This window comes from Mastacembelus armatus, chromosome 6 (genome assembly GCF_900324485.2).
Source record: "Mastacembelus armatus chromosome 6, fMasArm1.2, whole genome shotgun sequence".
Taxonomy (NCBI): domain Eukaryota; kingdom Metazoa; phylum Chordata; class Actinopteri; order Synbranchiformes; family Mastacembelidae; genus Mastacembelus; species Mastacembelus armatus.
In genome coordinates, this window is record NC_046638.1 from 7,622,497 (window position 1) to 7,642,823 (window position 20,327).

General features: G+C 39.1%; 2 protein-coding genes across 3 annotated transcripts; both read left to right on the forward strand.

The window, feature by feature from the left end:
• The first annotated feature begins 2,820 nt into the window (after positions 1-2,820).
• LOC113133227 (G-protein coupled receptor 22-like) lies at positions 2,821-7,311 on the forward strand. 2 transcript variants are annotated; one of them, XM_026311891.1, is made up of 2 exons: positions 2,821-2,858; positions 5,991-7,311. In XM_026311891.1, the coding sequence occupies exons 1-2, from the start codon at positions 2,821-2,823 to the stop codon at positions 7,309-7,311; spliced, it is 1,359 nt and encodes a 452-aa protein (XP_026167676.1). The 2 variants fall into 2 exon arrangements, with proteins under 2 accessions (XP_026167676.1, XP_026167677.1); XM_026311892.1 differs by lacking the exon at positions 2,821-2,858 and adding an exon at positions 4,954-5,063.
• A 9,307-nt stretch (positions 7,312-16,618) lies between these two features.
• On the forward strand, positions 16,619-19,615 carry LOC113133080 (B-cell receptor-associated protein 29). The gene is made up of 8 exons (XM_026311625.1): positions 16,619-16,779; positions 17,585-17,690; positions 17,921-18,021; positions 18,148-18,295; positions 18,459-18,594; positions 18,849-18,945; positions 19,100-19,200; positions 19,326-19,615. Exons 1-8 carry the CDS (start codon positions 16,731-16,733, stop codon positions 19,359-19,361), a joined length of 774 nt encoding a protein of 257 aa, XP_026167410.1. The 5' UTR covers positions 16,619-16,730; the 3' UTR covers positions 19,362-19,615.
• The last annotated feature ends 712 nt before the right edge of the window (positions 19,616-20,327 follow it).

The window sequence follows — 20,327 nt, forward strand, 5'->3', positions numbered from 1 at the left end:
TTTAAAACATTTGTCTGGAAGGCAAGAACAGCTCAGGAGACACAATTTGTCATTCTCAATTTCAACACAAGTGCCTAGGTCGTGTAAGGTTGGACCAGGAAATACTCAGGGTTTGCAGAAGGGCAATTTAAATAAATCAGGGGACAGCACACCACTGCAATATTTGAAACCAGCCACTCCATTATAACTGAGCTAGCTCTGTTCTGGAGCAATCTGGAGCAAATCACAGAGGTACCAAATGGAAGCACAGGATGCCTGCTGCAAGGAGGAGATAAAAGTCCTTGTGCTGGGTCCTCTGGGCCTTTCTACTATTGCACGATTGCCTGCTAATGTTTGGCATGCAAAGCGTGGACTTGAAATAAGACGGCACCTCCTTTATCTGATGAGCTCAGGCCAGTGAGGGTCCTCTTCAGACAGTGTGGAATAGAAATGCACAGGCCTCAGCATTGACAGACACATGTATATACTACATCCATGAACATTCAGTCACACTGAGTGACAGGGGAGAAAAACTGTGGTGAATATCAGACCGAGTCTGGAAGCACAGAGAGAAGAAGATGGATGAAATATTAATGGGAATGAAATATTAACATCATACTATCGAACTCTGATGGTTGGGGAATGCAATGTTTTTGCAGCAGCATATTACTACTCTTTAAAACAAAAAGGACAACTAGGGAGTCATAGGAAGGCTGTCAAATTGTGGGTCCAGTCTTTTCACATATGTGTCCACTTTCCCTTCTCTTCAGGATGCTTCTTACTGTATGAAATATACGGTAACATGAGCTGCAGGAAGTAATGGCTAGAAGCTGTTATGTACTGATGTGCTGTGTAATTATAGTTTGAGAGCCAGAGACTTACAGATGATCTCGTAGGATGCTAGTACTTGTGGGATGCATACATTATTCTACACAAACATGCAATCCTTACAACCCACGTGCCCACCCTTACCAATATTTAGATATGAACAAAAGATCTGCACACTACCAAACAACTACACACCAACACCCACTGACCAAAGCTCAATTATTCCTCCATCTGTCAAACTTTACATTTTTTCCTTATCCCCTCATACACAATCCCTCAATACGCATGTCAAGCTCCTCATCATATACATGTAATATGAAGATACACTGAGATGTAGAGTTGATGACGCTAAAAATCTGCAAGTCTGGGTGCAGGTCTAGGTAGTCTTTTATTAACCATCATGGTCATTAGTGGTAGTCCGCCAAGAGGAAGGGAATCATGTAACCTTGTGAAAAATGCCCATTACATTTCTTCAGAAACTCAAAAAAAAAAAAACATCTTGACACTGCTTGTTTTGCCTAACCAACAACCCAAACACTATCCAAAGCTATTAATTTTACAATATAAGAGAAAGGCAGCAAATCCTCAGATTTGACAAGCTGGAAGTATATGGCATTTTCATAGAAATTCTGACTTAAATCAACTGTCATATTTGCCAATACATCCTCTGTCAATCAACAGCATATAATTATTAATTGACGAAGTGTTTCCTGTCTAGCATTAAATCACTTGTAGACCTTTTGTCTCTGTTCTTAAATGCAGCAAGTCAACTTCAAATGCTGAAAAACTAAGTGAAACATCTCACTGGCAAAAGTGCAATTATTAAACTGCCACCTTCACAATAACAACACCTGATGTATTCTGTGGGCTTTAATCATTAGTAGCCATACCAGAGTGACAGATGCCCCGCCCTTTCTCCTTACTGGAGGCTGTCAGGTACCAGGATGCCCTCTGGCAGTAATTGTACCTGACGAATGAGCCTTGACAAAGGAATGGAGGGTGGTCAACCTCTTACTAATCTGATAGAGAAACTTAATTGAAGCTATCAATCAGAGTGACTATTATCATTCTATTCTTTTCTGACTTTACTTTTCTGCATAATCAACTTCTCCCAAGAATTGATCTGCTCTCTGTCACCGTCACTGCCTTTCATGCTCACTTACGTACACATATTAAGACCTATGCATGTGCACAAAATCAATACAAATATATATCACTTTTCTGTGCTAACTCATCATTCCACCTATGGCACACAAGCACATTACTTGTTCAATGCATCATGACAGAATTAATTAATACATCAGCCCAGCATTTTTTTGCTTTTCCTACTACAGTCTGCCTATCTGACACTGCAGCAAGTAGTATGTTTAGCGCAATGGCATCTAAGGTCCCTGTGCAACAGCGTAGTAGAAGCTTTTTTTCTTAAAACACTAGAGCCCTGCACGGGATGTCACAATCACTGGCAGGAAAGACAGAATAGAGTCAGAACAAAAGGAAATACCACCTCTTGCTGGAGAGGAAAGGGTTAAGCCTATTACAGAAGACCAATCAGCAATGGGGGAGCACTGCAAACCTCCGCAGTAAGAGAGAGAGAGTGAGAGAGAGAGTTGGAACGAGGGAGTGAGGGAGAGAGAGGAGAGCAGAGCGGGAGATAGAGAGATACCAGGAGTGTGATGGTTTGCACTCCCATCCAGACAGGGAGCGCAACAGAGTTGGTAAGATGAGGAGTATTTACACACCAATAAACATAAATGGTTAAGAGAAAAAGGAGGACACAGGGAGAAAAAGAAGAATCTCACCAAAATCCCTGTCAGGACTAATCTCTGTGGACTTATTTTTCTCTGTCCAGGACCCAGAAAGAAAAGAACATCTGTCAGTACTGTGACCCTTGTATATTCATCAATATTTAATTGTAATTGGATTACTGCTGTACAGCACAGAAGATAAACCAGCTATTTGTATCAGTCGACCTAGACTGTTGCAGAGATGGAAGGAGGAGAAACGGCATGGTGAATGGACCGGCTCAGGAGCATCTGTGTTTACCCTGCATGGTGAGCTGTGCTGTGTTTTGATGGGGCACTCTACTTATTGGTTTGATTTACAGCACTCAGCTGAGTAGAGTGTATGTGTCAGCCAAGACAGCAGCCAAACATGTCTGTCACAGCAAAACAAATGGAAAGGCTTACAAATATTTTCTGAACATTGCCTCAACAATGGAAAGGTCTAGTGCACTGTCTAAGACATTGTTTTAGAAACATGTTATGGGTAAAGTGAAATCTATCGCTAACTGACAAAAATGTTGGTTATTAATTCCAAGTAGCTTTTACTGTAAACATCACAGTCTAAAAGACTTTTGATAGTTTGTTTATGCATGAGGATGCTTGTATTATCCCATAGTTTTAGTATAACTGTTTGTGACTCACTTTTATACACATATTCTAAACAGTCATGATTTATGATAGAATAAACTTCATTTGCAATTGCACTTTAAGACTGAGCGTATTTGTAACATGCATGATCATCTTGCCTGGCATAGAAGCATGGTTCATATTGCTGCTGATATTATTTCTGTGATCAAGCATTTCACCCCTCATTGAAATAACCTTGAATACTGGCCAACAAGATTATATGAACAACCTATAGTGACATACAAGGAAGCATCTTTATATTTAAGTTTCCCAAAGAATCATACGGCGCTTAAGCTCTAAGCCAGTCGGTACTATCGTGAAAATTGAATAACCATTTCAGCACCACTGTGGTGGTACAAATGGAAACACAATAATATTTTCCACCAAGGCGTTTCCTGGAATAATCTACACTGTAAACAATACTCATAGCCAAATACTACTTCAGTTAATATTGCATCTGAAAATGTGACATGTTATTCAGTTGCTTTTATACAAACCTTTTATTCATACTGTGATGTTAATTCAATAACAAAGATGTAAAGTTCATCAGCTGATGCACAAGAACATGATAAGACATCATAGGCTTGTTGCTATGCTAATAAGAGTTGCCCATCTACTGAGGATATGTTTTTCACCAACGCATCCCCCACACTTCCCTCTCCTACTCCTACTCTCGCGCTCTCTCATCCATTACCCTATCCTTTCTCTTTCTTCAGGTTACTGTGAAAGACAGACGTGGGACTGAAGGACAGACGGATACAGCTACATGCAGTTCCTACTTACTAATGTCCAGTCATTGTCTGACATCTTTTTGCAAACCTATAAGGAGTGCCCTTTGTCTGATGAGCTCAATTCTATGATTTCATGAGGATGACCTTCTCCTAAGTTTCTGAAACAACATAAATGTCACTGTGATCATACATGTCATGGTGATTGCACAAACATGTACTCCAGTAATCTTCAACAATACCATCTCCAGGGACTTAGGCTTCAGCAAGTCATGGGGCAAGGGGGAGACCAGTGTTCAATTTACCTGTCAATGGCAGCTGGAGCCAGGCCTACAGAAACTGATGAGAAAGGTGGAAAGTGAAGGCCTTTTCCATTAGTGCTCCCAGGAGAGATATGGGCCTGGACACTGCCTGGACATACTGACCTCTCGTGGACACACTGTGGACATTACTATGGTGTATCTGGAGACCTGCATGGCTGACTGATAAACTCAGCTTCTTGGAGTACAGGCTAATGGATATAATTATTTTTTCATATTTATAGATCAGGCTGTCGTCTTTTCAATTGAGACAAAGGAGCAAAAAACAAAGATTTGGATCAAACTATGTGCAGTACATTCCAGGTCTGTGCAGGGGAGAGTCTGTGTTTCTTTGTTTTCTTGGATGGCTGTGTCTCTTCTGTCTGGAAATATTGTAAGATTATAAACAGGAGGTGGATCCGACATCTTATCCACGTTCCACACATTCATCAGTGCTCCCACACTCAACAAGGCAAACGGACCAGAGATCTGAGAAAAAGTTTGTAAATGCCATTAGCCCGCTTTCATTAACATCCACTGTGTGCAGGTGGCTGATTCCTTAGCTTTCTTTTCATTAAGGTCAGGAAAAAAGCTGGAAGCCCACAGACAGCCTTTGGTGAAACAGACAGGTGCTTTTCTGGCTGAAAGCCTCTCTGGGAGGGACTAGTGCTGAAAGGAAAAGACTTGCTGGGGGGCTCTGCTGGAGTGGAAACACTTTTCTACTGGCCATGTTTGGATGTGATGCTCGTCTCTTTGGATCTAATATGGACTCTATGGCCTGATTATACAGTCCTGGTGTTCAGATAGTGCTGGAGGGAAGGGTAAATATTACAAAAACATTTGTTTTTCCTCCATGTCATCTACAGCCATCCAGACTGGATTTATCTCTCTTTTGCTAGAGTGGGGGGAGGGTTGTTAGACTATTTCCTGTTTCTTCATATGCCACATGATACTTAGTTATTATAATTTATCAGTGCATTGGTGCATGTGTATCTGTTTTTCGGGGGCACTCATTAGATGTTCCTTTAAGCCCCATCTGAACAAACATCCTGTATTTTACAGTGCATCTGTAAGAGCTATATGCCTGCTGGTGATGAGGTAACCATGATTACCTAGCACAATACAGTTCAGTTTTGAATGAGCGCCTATAATGCTCTAATGAACAAAATGCTGTGAGAAATTATGAATTTAGTTAGCAAAAACCATAGCAAACATGTTATTACCTACCTCCCCCTTATAATATTAAGCCATCCAAATTCTGCTTTCGTTATCGTTGCCATCTGCCTCTTCGTTAATCTGTGTTCCTCATTCTTTATGTATGTGCTAAAATCAAAGAGCTGAAAACATATCTTAGCTTGAATGAGAGTCACAGCTGATCTACTACAAAAACACAACAAACCATTAGGGCGGTAAGAATTTAATTTGTTCCTAAGGGTTTGTTATATGATGTGCCTCTGCTGTGGATGTCTGATTAAACATGATGATAACTGAAGCAGAAGCTAATTGGGACAAGACCGTTACCATGCCATGTGCCCAGCAAGAAACTTTAATCTGCACGTTATGCCAGGGTAAAAATTCCAGCACTACTAAATTGTTTACTCTCAGTATTCCTCATTTAAAATCAAAAGGCTTCATTATTATTGAAGACTGAGTGTTATTTCTAAGAAAATTACAACTTTCTAGAGATGCACAAACACAGACGACTTCTTTTCCTCTTCTTAAACTCTTTTTCTTCTCCCTTCATGCAGGATAATGCATATCCTTCCCGACCCAGAACAAGAAGCCACCATGAGCAACGTCACAGTCACTGACAACACTGAACCTATCAGCCGTACCATGAGTCCGGCAACCACCAACACTTATCCCTATCCTGTTAGCTTTCAGGTCTCCCTGACTGGCTTCCTCATGCTGGAAATCCTCCTGGGCTTGAGCTCTAACCTCACTGTGCTTGCCCTCTACTGTATGAAATCGAACCTGATTAGTTCTGTCAGCAACATCGTCACTATGAACCTCCATGTGTTGGATGTGCTGGTTTGTGTGTGCTGTATCCCCCTCACCATTGTGGTGGTACTGCTCTCACTGGATGGAGACACTGCCCTCGTCTGCTGCTTCCATGAAGCCTGTGTTTCCTTCGCTAGTGTTGCCACTGCTGCTAATGTGCTTGCTATCACCCTTGATCGCTATGACATCTCAGTTAAACCAGCCAATCGTGTGCTGACAATGGGCCGTGCCCTGGCCCTACTGGCTGTCATTTGGGTGCTATCCTTTGTTAGTTTTCTTGTACCCTTTATTGAAGTTGGCTTCTTTGCCCAGGGACATACTGAGCTGAACCAAACACTGGTGGAGAATGTGGTCCACACTAACCAGTACTACACTGAACTTGGCCTCTATTACCACCTGCTTGCTCAGATTCCTATTTTCTTCTTTACTGCTGTTGTTATGCTCATCACCTACTCAAAGATCCTGCAAGCGCTCAATATTCGCATTGGCACACGTTTCCATGCTTCACAGAAGAAGAAGGCTCGCAGAAAAAAGCATCCATCTATGACTGCCATGACAACACAGCAAGAAGCCACAGATGGTTCCCAAAGCAGTGGCAGTCGCAACCCCACACTGGGCATGCGAACCTCTGTTTCTGTAATTATTGCCTTGCGCAGGGCTGTTAAGCGCCACAGAGAAAGGCGAGAGCGCCAAAAAAGAGTTTTCAGGATGTCCCTCCTGATTGTGTCCACTTTCCTTTTGTGCTGGACGCCCATCACAGTACTTAACACAGTCATTCTGAGTGTGGGTCCCAGTGACCTAATGGTCAAGTTAAGACTGGGCTTCCTGGTCATGGCTTATGGGACCACTATCTTTCACCCTTTGCTATATGCCTTCACTAGGCAGAAGTTCCAGAAAGTCTTGAAAAGCAAGATGAAGAAGCGAGTGGTGTCCATCATAGAGGCAGATCCTACTCCAAATAATGCCATTATCCACAATTCTTGGATAGACCCAAAGAGGAACAAAAAGGTGACATTTGATGAAAAAGACGCTCAACAGAAATGCATGTCCTCTGAGGATGTGGAATGAAGGAAGTCATTTTCTTTAGGGCATGCAGTGAATAAAAGCAGCTAAAACTGACATCAATTTATGATGAAAAAGGGAAATTGTTTATCCAAAGCAGTAATGTAAATAATATGTGTAACACAATGTACAAAAACAATAGATGGATAATTTATTACTATTTATTGAAAACAAATGTAGGTTTCAAAGACATACTGTACTGTAGATATTGCATGGCTTTGCAACATACAGTACACTCTGTACATACACAATACATGTACAGCATAGGGTAAACAAGGTATATAAATTCCTATTCTCCCCTCCCACGAGTAAAGTGTTTGTGATTCTGTAGCAGCTGTGAGATTACTCCCATTTATCACCATGCCCCTCGCTCTGACACCAGACCCTGCAGTCCCCAGTAACCACTGACCTTATTGCCTGGGAGTCTAATAGGGAAGGCCCTTAGACTGACATGATGCCACAGGTACAGGGTATGCAACAATGACAGACAGGTCATAGGTGAATACATAGGAATTAAATAGTAAAGTAGTGCTGTAATATTGTATTTCTGTAGCAGCTATGGGGGGTACTGACTGTTTCTAGAGTTTAAAAAGACCTCACATTCCACAGACACAACAGAACACCATGATTCTCAACATATGTTTGACATAAACCAGATGTACTCAAAAGCCAGACTGTTTCACTTTACAAGTCACCTCTTTGAGCCAAATGGAAAATCTACAGTTGCCTTATTTTGGTATGATGAATGGAGCATAACTTGGTGGTACAGGAAATGTGACAAGCAGAGCACAAAAAAAAAAATCTAACAAATATTGTTTTAATTCTCAAAGAGAAGTGTATCCTTGAATGATATGTATTCATACAAGAGGTACTTAAAGAAAATGTTGAGATAGGTTGTACTGTATTAATACCTTGTTTCTAGTTACACTAACATAACAATGCTCTCCAAATAAGCAAACCCATAACTGCAATAAAGAACTACTGCAAAAATCTTAAAGCTTAATAAAATACTGTATTAACAATACACAATAACAAATAATGAACTTCTTTTCCCTGCCTTTGTATTTCTACCAGTACTGTGTGTCCTGTTTTGTCTGTCAACAAAAAAAAAACAAACAAAAAAAAAAAAAAAACAGTGAAATTGTATTTCCCAAGTGGCTTTTGCTGTTAGATTATAACGCAGCCAGTCCTGTGTTTCTGGCTGAAGCTGAACCATGTTTACCCTGAATAAGTCGGAATTATTTAGTTGCACAACTGCAGAAGAATTTCAGTTGTAATAATCCTCAACAAAGCAACTTGTTATATTCAGTCTACATTCTAACAGAGTTTGAATCTAGATGCAGAGTTACAAATATCTTATAGCATATAGAACCAGCAACCCACTTCATTACAATCACCAGGTGTATATATGTGTGTGTATATATAAAATAAAAGGATATATATATATATATATATATATATATATATATATATGCTCTCTGTTGTTACAAACCACACACTGGCAACCAGAGAAGCATCTGAACCCCTATATATAGGGCTACCAGAACCCAGAACGTTCTGGTAGCCCTATATATACCATATATATATATATATATATATATGGTATATATAGGGCTACCAGAACGATATCACAACCACGATCAGATGCTTCTCTGGTTGCCAGTGTGTGGTTTGTAACAACAGAGAGCACTGATATAGGAATATTGATGCAGGCAACGTTCTTTATGACCCTGCTGTAAACAGACAGTGGGGATGTCATGGTGCCTTGAGGGCATGTCTGTGACTGGCAGTGGAGATAGGATCAAAGCCAGCAACAGATTAGCTGAAAGGAAGGGAAAATGACCTATGAGATGAAACACTGAGCCAGAGGATACATTTAACACATGTACGCATAGGAGTCCATATTTTAGAAGGCAAAACCTCCATGGTGAAGTATCAACACAGAAATATAGATTATTTTAGCTACCATTATAAATTAGACGTCTGCTCCAATGTCAGGTGCTATTCCAAACTTCATCAGTGCTACTGGAAAAAAATCATTTGTATTGATTAACTTCTAAAATTACCTTACAAAAGACCAATATTCACAGAAACTAGAACAATTTGTTCTACTTCACTATTTGCTTTCCATGCTCATGTGCAGTCATACTGGTCAAGCCAAAAAAAGTGTTTCATGCAGAACCTGCATACTGTATGCTAATGTTCTAGCTAATTGCCATTTTGTTTACTCTTCCATTATTCAGACTGAAATTCACTTTTTGTTAGTCATTTACTGTTTAGGACAGGGGTATTTTGTTATCACTATCATCAAGACTGCTGCATTAATTCCCCTAGTGTCATTCCAGCCAACACAGAAGCTGTGTGAGTGCTGGGAAGAAACTAGATATTTTTTCTAAATTTCTTAAAGAAAAAGGAAAATACTCCTTTTCTTATAAGGTATTGCCCTAAATGGTGGTGAGATGACCTAAGATCTGATTTTATCCAATTTAATCAGCAGCATCAACAGCTACCTTCTGATCAACACTTGTTTACAAATTTGTTTGGATTCTGGTACAGTTAGATGTCTTAACTTTGTTCTAACCTAAAAAGGTACTAACTAGCTCAGTAGTGGTCCACATGGGGGAAAGGCTATTCACAGAAGCAACAGAGTTTTGAAACTCTTAAAATTTTAAATCTGACGAGTAATCCAAAGACCTGGAGCCAGGTCTCAACTAGCAAATATACAAAATCAGAATTTATTATTGCTAATATTAGCATTTTTCTAAATAGCTGCAAGATATTTTTACTACTGTTTGGTTTTAAATACTGCATGGCTTAAATAAAAGATCTGTGCCAAAACATTATTAAAGGATTTCAGGCATAATGGAAAATGTTGTGGTGGACAATGGGCAATGATTATGTTTACTTCTGAATTTAATTGAGGAAAATGTAGTCCATGTTTATTATTATGATAGTTACTATATTTTGGGAGTGCATGTCTGGCCAAAGTGGGTTCATCTTTGATGATGGTGACATTTAAAAGCAGCTGCTCTAGAAACAAACAATGAAGGTCAGCTTCACTGGTTAACATTTTGGATAGAGTAGCAGTCCACAACTACACTGCCAATCTGAAGTGACCTGCAGATAATAAAGTAGGTCAATACACTACCAAAATCAATAGCAGGAGTTCAATGATGCTTTACTAAAAGCCTTATTAGAATCACTTGACCCTGATCTGTTCTTTTCTCCTCTTACACCATGTCACGGCTACTACCTGCTGCAGTCCCTATCACACAGTACAGTCTGTCCCTCCCTCTCTCACTCAATGGTTGCTGGCCCTTATGCCGCCATCCCCAATTCAGATGCCATCTCTTCAGGCCACTCTCTATCCAGCCGCAGACACAGAATAAAAGCCTGGGAAATCACATTACTCTGTCCGTATGGAGCCTCTATTGCATTAGGTCAGCGAACACTCAACTGTAATTCTGCTATCGTAGAAAAGAAGAAAGTGAATTGAGCACACCAACCAGCACAGCTTGGCAAATTGTTGCTTGTGGTCATTTTCCAAATGTTACTCTCAGCAAGCCACATTTAGAGAGATGGAAGGACCCTTTATAGAGTTGGGAGATATATGACTCTGATATACAACCTATATTATCTGTACAAGAAAAAGTTATGGCTGAGACAGAAATCAAGAATAAAAGGTAGACAGAATGGACCATGTCCTCTATCTCCTATGACCTTAATGGCATTATTGGGTGGTAGTGGAGAAAATAACACACCAAACTGCCTTTAAATCAGAGCTTTGTAGATTACTGTTCTCTGTTGTTATCACCAAACTACAGACATTAAATGACACATCAAGTGCTCTCCTTTATTATCCACTACATCAGAGAACAAATTAACCCTGCGGGGTAAACTTTACATGCATGCTAAAGGAGAAAATTAATAACGCAGTAATATATTTTTAAAATAATATAATAGATTTTATGAAATTTGTCATAGCTAGTTTCATAGTTATCAAGCAAGGTTACAGCATGTCTAAGAACTTCACATTTAATGAAATTGGCCATGATTCTGTGAAATCTTAGTCATCCTTTAGGAAATGTGACTCAGACAAAGGGGCCAGCTAGAATATTCTTATTTCACTAAACTAAAAACATGGAATAAGTCAAGAGGTTTTGTGCTGGCAAAGCTACATGCCCATTCAATGTGTGTGTGTTTATATATGTGTGCACCTGCCAGTCTGTTTGTGATTGTGCATGCATTTATGCAACATTGTTTGTTTTTGTTTTTGTGTGTGTGTGTGTGTGTGTGTGTGTGCCTACACTGCAGAATTTCAAGCTATGCCCGTGCCCTATGTGCACACAGCCATGTGTCAGTCCAATAGTTTTATCAGGCAGTGACAGAGCATCAGCCTCTGTGAGTGTGAGAGGGTAGAGAGCAGAGAGGAGACAGCTGCCCTCCAGCTCTTCTCACAGTCATGATACTGCCTGGTGATTATATCACTACCCGTCTCTCCACATGGGAAGATATGAATGGGACAACCAGAGCTCACTAACATATTATAGAATCCAGGGCTTCTGGAGTAAAGAGCCTATTCATTCACTGCATCTAAAGTGCTGAGCTTGGATTAAACGCAAAACATGAGCACTAGCTGGCTCTTTAATAAAAAGTCAAAGTTATTATGTATATAAAAATGTAAAGAGTGAGGCTAACTATGTCTACACCAATGTGTAATTTGATACAGAACAAAACAAAGCTAATGTAAATTTGACAAAAAGAAAAATAAAAGCAGTCTCTTTGATACAGTTCAGTGCAGTGTGTGTGGGAGAAAGAAACTGTAGCTGCTCCCTGTGAAGCATGTATACTGGCCGTAGGAGCATTAACTGCACTACAAACCCCCTCAACTCTTTTAACATAGCGCTCTGCAAAACTGTTTTCTGCCCCCTATCTGCACAAGCATCTTCAAACAGCGTTGCTGGGAAACAGTCTATACAGCAAGTGAAAAGTACATTAACTGAATTTATCATCTGGCTTTATTTCCTTACTCAACTGAAGTTAATATTATGCCACACATGTTTATAGCATAATACAGCAACTCTTCAAATGCTGCACATATTTTAAGTGGGTTGCTTCTGAGTGTGGATTCAGATTAACATCTGAAGTGATTATTATAATTTTTAAAACACACAATCATACAAAAGTAACATTTTGTAAAATTTCCTAATACATGATCAACAGTCTGTTCCAGTACTTACACTGATCAGGAACACCATTATGACACACAGGAGTCAATGCGGCAGTTGGCTGGCACTTGTGTCACACTGCAGCTCACTGTGCATCTTCTGTGAATCCATTTGCTTCCATGGTTATACTGTCAGGAAAAACACATTTGTCTCCCATTCAGTGAAAAAAAAACAAAAAAAAAAACAGATGTAAAAGGAGTGAAAACCATGGTTGTGAATTTTAGATGAATTCAACCGCCTCCCTAATCTAGTTGTAATATCACAGCTGTGATACTGCTGTTGAATTTCTTTTCATAGAGACCAATGTACAGTATTTCTCATTTTCAGCCATTTTAACAGAGATTCAAACAAAATGGAGTCTTTTGAAAAGGATGAGACAATGTTCACTTGCTGCCCAACAAAGCCCACACACTGACAGGTCCCATCGTAACGAGATAATAATTTATCATCATAAAGCCACTTCTGATTTTACCTGTCAGTGATTGTAACTTTACAGATGATCAGTGTATATATAGCTGTCACTTAATGTAACTTTGCAACAAGGGTGAAAATTGATACATTCGGTCTGGTCTTTAAAGAAATAACATATCTGTCTTCCTATTTTAGCAAATGAAATGGCTGACAAATTAAGCAGAGGTGTTAATGCGTCACAATATGCCACAAGTACAATCCAGAGTATTTATACTATATAAGACAACCACAGTACAACATTAATTGACATCAGCTTTTTATAAGTATATTGCATCTGTGTTTACCCTGTGCTGTCCAGGAATACCATTACAGTAAAGTACATAGTTGTTCCATGAAAAGTACTAGAAATACCTAGACCCATCTTGGTCACAAATCGTTTAAAAAAAAAAACAACGAATATCTAAATTTTTCTATTTGACTTTTTGAGTCTCAGACATTGATATCAGTATCTGACACTGGCTCTAGTTCAAATTTAGTATTAGCAAAAAACAGCTCAATAACATTACGTTAGCAAATAGCGAGAGATATATTGCATTTTGCAAGATAAATGCGAACATCTGATGAAGTTAACTAGATGATAATTAGCGTTAACTAAATATCCCTCAGGTCCACCTGAAGGCCGCGCTGGCCACAATATTAGCTAGCTAGCTAACGTTAGTTGTAGCGTCGTGTAAAATTATGCCAAAAACAGCAACTAAGAACTAAACTATATTTACATGTTTATAGTCAATTCATTCATGGCGTGCTACATACTACCAAATATAACAACAAGAAAATTATGTGGATGACCATGCTTGTTACAAGAATAAGAATATCTCATAACGGCAGTGTGAGAACTTAAGCTAACGCTAACCCGGAGTTAGCATTAGAAATCAGTCAAAGTTAGCAGCATCTTTAGCTACTTAACCGATTTCTTAATCACACACCTGCTTTATAACAAATTCTAGACATTCTGAGTAATCTTGTAATTTTCAACAAAAAAAAACCAAACAAGCAAAAAATTACACGTAGCCTAACAGCTAGCTAGCTAAAAGCTCCAGTGTACCTTTGTGGATGAGTCCAATCCGACTGTTACTGGACCCGCCGGGTCCCAAAAGTAAACATGACACAGTTATAAAGTTCAGTCCAATGCGCTTACTGTACTGTTAGTAAATAAAAGCTGTCTTCATAGGACATATCAACTGTATGCAGACCCCAGCTTGAAAATGGACCCACCATCACACACCTGTGACAGTTTGTGATGCGCATTTCCCTGGACGTTTGATTTCTACACCAAGATGCCGCGTCGGGGTTTCAGAGATAGGGTCTCACCCGACGTCCAACTACCTGGAACGGTCTGACTAATGTATGTGTTGTCAAAATGCGTCTTACCTCAGCACTTTAACCTGAAGCTAACCTTATCCCAGCCATGACCAAGGAGGGCGCTATGGACAACAGAGTATAGAATAGCACTGAATTTTCCTTATTTACTGATTTTTTTTTTCTTCATTAGATGCAATGAGTCATTTCTGTTATTGAATGCATTGAAAAAAACTTCTATAATTTTCAGTTTGTTCTGTAGACACGAAACTATTTCATGTAAAAACAAAGAGGTTTCTTTGCTTTATTGTGGCGGGTGGCGGGTGGAGGGTGGGGGTCAGTGCCCTTAATTTTTGTCAGGTTATTGTGGCTCTGCAATGCCCCATTGCTGTGAAGGACAGTGCTAATGGACTACTAATGGAGGTAGACATTGAGGCAAGCTGCAGCTAATTGTGCATTGAACTGCATGGATCAGTACCCCCAAGCCTGACACAATGTTCAATCCGCATGGTAACCAACCAAAGATATGCTGGTCATATGGGCACCACAAATAGTAATTGCATGGTATTATTACAAGGACATGCAAGACCATCAGTGCTCATGGTAGGGCTAACACATCTGGACCCTACTGAACATGTTGAATGAATTATTCACTAATAAGGGAAATATGTAGTGAGACAGGAACAGATGCACCAAATTACATACAGGTGTTGGGTGCTGGGAGGAGGCGCATAAGCCTGAAGGCAAGTCAATTTATTTTTCAACATTCAGCCATGATCAGGAGCTTGGGTCAGGATTGAAATGATACAGCCACTGACTCTAGCAGCTGAAACGTGTTTCTGTTGCAGGGTGCCTGTGCTACTTCTCAGGACTGACTGAGATGAGGATCTCAGATATCCATGTACACGCCTCCCTGTGGATGTATTCTGGGCACAAACAGCTTGTGTAAACCTCATGTTACACCTATAATACTCAGCAGAGCCTATACTTCCTTAGTTGCCAGAAATGTGGTGCTATCACATAGGAATTGGAACCAGTAACACATCTGACCATCTCTGGCTGGTGGATAAGAAGATTAAATAGCCAGATAGCGCTGATATACTTCTAATAAACACATTAATCTGTAGCTAACATCAGAGTTCTGTTTCTGGACTGTAGCAAGTTTATTAATAGTAAGTAGACAGGAGTTTTGCTTGGCCAGATTTCCCACAAGAAATATATATGCCATAAAAAAACAATTTGATATAACCTTTAAAATAGCATTTATATTTGCATTGTCACATTACTGTACTTGCACATATCAAAAAATTTCAAAAGGACAGGCTCTCAGGTTACAACACCACCACTGCAGCCTGACCATCTGCTTATTGCAGACATTTTACTATAATGACTCTTCAGTCTCCTGAGCTGCGACCTCTGAGATGGTGAGGAGAGGAGAGCAATCAAAGCGCATTCAGTTCTGCTACAGTCATTAGCCCACTCACAAAAAGCTATCACAGGGTGCAGCTGTAAACATTTTGCTCCTCAGCACTCCTGAGACATGCAGTCAAAGAGGATAGTGGTTATCAATCTCTTTCACAGCGGAAGCACATGTGAATACATGTTTCAAGCTGAATATAGTGTAAAGGGTAAAATACACAGAATAGCCCAGGGAGCTGAATTAGGTCAAAAACCTCATTATTCAAAAGGAAGAGTGTATTGAAAGCTATGCTTAAGAATCCCTTCAGTCTCTGGTGTTGTTGCAATTTGTGTGTTTATGAGCAAGGAAAGAGCTGTGTTCAACTTTAAAAGCCTCACAAAGACACCAAAAGAACAATTGAATGAGCTTTTGGAATGAGACTACATCTGCAATTTCACTGACAAGTATTTATTTTCAGCTGCTGTGTAAACTAAACTAATATCAGCTTGACTACACAAAGAATATCTGAATTGAATTCAGTGCAATAATTGCAAACATACAGGACCATCTACTTCCTTGCCCCTGTTTAAAGGTTCCTGTATGTTATATCATTAGATAACATCTCCCCCTTGTGGATATTTGTTTGGTGTCTTATGTGTGGAAAATTCCTAGTGAGAAAACATTCAAAGCCATATTTAAAATAAGAAGTCTACTTGTGTGTGAGACGGTTGGGGTTAAATATCAAATATTAAGTTTTAAAAACATGTCCCTCCTGGTATGAATTATTTTTATTCCGTGATGTGAAATCTGAGACGGTTTTGGAACCTTGGAGAAAAATGGTCTAAAAGTATAAAGATAAATCCTGCGGTTATTTCGCTAACTGATTTAGCATTTGGTCGGTTTGAAGACTGTGATCTTTAACTGATCTAGAGGGGCTGACAAATGAGGTCAACCGGTCAGCAGAGTTTTATTTTGGGCTGTAAGTCCCCTGATGCTCACCAACAGCTGTTCTGAACGTGTGTGAGTGCATGTATATATGTCCTACTTCCCATTCTTTCTATCATTCAACTTTGTCTGGTAAGCCAACAATTCTACTACTGCTTGCAATCGATTGACTATCTCTTGATCTTAAATAACAAAGCTAGTGATACTAGTGCTGAAGAGTTAGAATAGGCTGAGAGTTAGAAAACTATTAATAGCAAAAGGCTATGAATGACTGTGGCAGCAACTATGAAGTAGGCCTACAAAACCATGTGTGTATGTGCACAAAGTTACTTTACAGTGTAAAAGACTAGTGTCGTAAAAATTTATTTGAGGTTATTCTCAAGAACAAACACAAGTGTGATGAATCATCTCAGGTTTAATTACGTGCGCACGGAGAGAAGTCTTATAGAATTCTCTGTCTTTCTCTTCCAGAATTCAGCTTTATATAGCTTGACAAAAAGGGCTGGACTCATATTGGAAAAATACCCCACATTTGTTCAGAAGTCCTCTATCTTCAGGCCTTTACCAGCACTAAAATAAATTGTTGGCAGTTATTTATAGGCCTCTAAAACACTTAAAACACTAAAACCATACATTCTTTAGCCCAACACATTTAAGGGCAGTATAAAACATAAAAAAACACGCAAATAAGCACAAATAAAAATTTAGGAAAGCCTGTGCATTTTCATTGACTTCCATTGATTTCCAGTCCTGGGAATGCAAACCAATGTCACACAACTCAGATTTTATAATTTTATGTAATGATTATTATTCAATGAAGAAATAAGTATGTTTAGCAATATAAGGAAATGCCTCAATGTGTTAAGTTTTGTATTATTTCAGTTTTGATTTGTTACTTATACTGCACAGAGATAATACAGCTTGTGAATCTCCTCAGGAAATCCTGTCATAATGACTCTCCAGTGGACGGCCGTGGCTTTCTTCCTCTATGCAGAGATAGCAGTCAATCTAATTTTGTGTATACCCTTCATATCACCACAAAGGTAATCCAATTTAACACACAAATCCAAAACACAATCAAAAATTCAACCAGCAGCTTTCCTGTGCTGGAGCCCATTTTCTGAATTAATTTTAAAAATGTGGTGTGCGAAGATTTGATAGTAAATGAGTAAACTGAAAGAGGCAGTTCACACAAATCACCAGCAGAGTGCATCCACAACTTCTGTAAATTATGACAGTTGTCCTTACAGTGTCCTTTTGACCTATTTTATAGATGGCGTTCGGTTTTCAGCTGGAGATTATGGAACTGGTTATCTCCATATTGGAACAAATGCTTCTTTACTATGATCATGGTCCTTATTGTTCTTTTCCTTGGTAAGCACTCAGCTGTGAGTCACAGACAATCTGCTGTGAGTGACAGATATTGAGAAGACTGACAACACTCAGTCTGTCTAGACCAGACAGCATCAGTCATGCTTTTGTTCTCCTGTGCAACTTCAGATGCTCTCCGTGAGGTGCAGAAGTACTCAGGTCCTGAGCCCATGCAAGATGCCAAAGTGAACCCCAATTTGTATGACCATATCCACATGAAGCTGTTCAGAGCACAGAGGAACCTTTACATCTCTGGGTTCTCACTCTTCCTCTGGCTGTTAGTAAAATTCCTTTCTACATTCATTCAGAATGACATAAAAATGTGCTTGGGATCAACATTACTTTACAATTCCACAACACGATTCACTTGCTTACTGACCTTTTACAGTTCACTTGAAGGGGTCTTGTTCTGGATATATTTCTTCTGGTTCTTATCACAGTATCATGCGTCGGGTTGTCACCTTGCTAAACCAGGTTGCTGCCACTTTGGAGAACAGTGCAGTCCTTCAAATACAAATGGATACTGCCATCAAAGCAGCCATGCAGCACCAGGAGGACAGCCTGATGCTCAAACAAGTGAGAAACAGAAGTAACCAGGGCCTGAGGACAAGCCTAAAACTTTTCCTTTGTTCTTATAACAACAGTTAATTTGCTTTCCTTCCCTAATAAGTATTACCTACTGTACCACAATGCATTTGAAGTGTTTTTATGCTGTAAGTACATAGTCATACTGTTTGCGAGTTTCTGTCATTTCTCTTTCCCACAAGTTAAAAAATTAAAAAAAAAAAAAAAAAGAAGCTTGGTAATCACAGATAATTCTTTGTGCTCAGGCTCTCCTGGATGAGGAAAAATCCATGGCAGCAAAAAACCAGCAACTAAAGTTGGAGGTTGAGAAGCTGGAAGGTCAGCTGAAGGCTGCAGAGAAGAGTGAGTATAAGAAAGCACTCAATAAACATAACTGGAGCAGGATTCAATGTAGGTCACTGCTTGTATACAAATGCTGTGGTGATAGTATTAAAGAAGTATATGAAAAGGGTGACTGATGGCCACAACTGTGTGTGTGTGTGTGTGTGTGTTATAGTTGTGCACAAGTCTCATGCTGAAGTGGAGGCTATGAGGAGACAGACCAAAGGTCTAGCACAAGAATATGACAGACTATTGAGTGAATACAATCAACTCCAGGTAACACAAACACAAAACGACATACAAGACATATATATGCATACAATACACAATGACTAATACCTGCTGTATATTGACCCTACTATTACTGGAGCGATTTCTCTAATCTTTTACTTGATCCACAGAATCTCCAGAGTGCTGAAGACAAAAAAGATCAGTAACCAGATGAATATGGTGATGTTATGTCTATACTCTTTTTCTTACTGCATCACAACTCTGTGCTATATGCAGAGGATACCAGGGGGCCATGTTTGTACTATCTTTAACAACTTTTCATTTTTGTTTGAAGTGTGAACTAAGGCTTATTTTTTATTTATTAAGATTAAAGAAATGGTAAGTTAATGGGAGAAACATGAGGATTTGAAGCTTTCAAATGAAAATGAAAATCTTGTTACTAAACTCTATTATGAACCAACATGTCTCTTTTTTTAACTTACTATAATAACTAACAATCTGCAAATGATTGGAAAATGTTCTTACTTTATCTTAGCAGTTTATTCTTTTTGCTAAACATTTAATATTAACACCTGACAAGTAATAAGCTCATAAGCATTTTAAGAAATTAATTTTGTTAGATCAGCCAACATTCCAGATATTTATCATGCTCATATATTAAGAGGTATTTTACTGCAGCGAGAATGTTATGCTGTGTTAGGTTTAATATAAGCCTGTCATTTAGATGAAAACCATTTCATTATGAGTTTTTTTTTTTTTTTTTTTAAATGAAATCTACCTTTAAACCTTGTCGGCCCAGTTATTTTTACATTGTGCTCACTGTTGCAAAATGTAATAGGTTTCACAATAACGATGTACACTGGTAGCTGCATACAATATATACCATACAATCAGGGTTGATAAATAGGTTTTATAAACCAATGCTGCAAAAGTCCAAGCATATTAAATTGATAGCGGAGGTTGACAGACTGAAAAGCTCAACTAAAGGTCTGCTTACATATTGGAACATATCACACAGAGTTTGCTATGACACTGTAGATTAACAACTTTCTGTGATACAGTCTAGGACTTCTCCTCCCTGTCGATTTAAAAGTGCAGTTTGATGGTTTATTCTTGATGCTAGAAACGGCTGCTTCAGCTCCAGTAAAACTGGGTGAAGTTTGATTGTCAAA

What these genes read in the sequence shown, in the direction of transcription:
- LOC113133227 (XM_026311891.1), top strand. Translation starts at nt 2,821, where the DNA reads ATGGACCGGCTCAGGAGCATCTGTGTTTACCCTGCATG. An exon ending in ATCTGTGTTTACCCTGCATG is followed by an intron (nt 2,859 to 5,990) that starts GTGAGCTGTGCT and finishes CCCTTCATGCAG; the next exon opens with GATAATGCATATCCTTCCCG.
- LOC113133080 (XM_026311625.1), top strand. Translation starts at nt 16,731, where the DNA reads ATGTATATATGTCCTACTTCCCATTCTTTCTATCATTCAACTTTGTCT. An exon ending in TTCTCACTCTTCCTCTGGCT is followed by an intron (nt 18,296 to 18,458) that starts GTTAGTAAAATT and finishes TTCTTATCACAG; the next exon opens with TATCATGCGTCGGGTTGTCA. An exon ending in GCTGAAGGCTGCAGAGAAGA is followed by an intron (nt 18,946 to 19,099) that starts GTGAGTATAAGA and finishes TGTGTGTTATAG; the next exon opens with TTGTGCACAAGTCTCATGCT.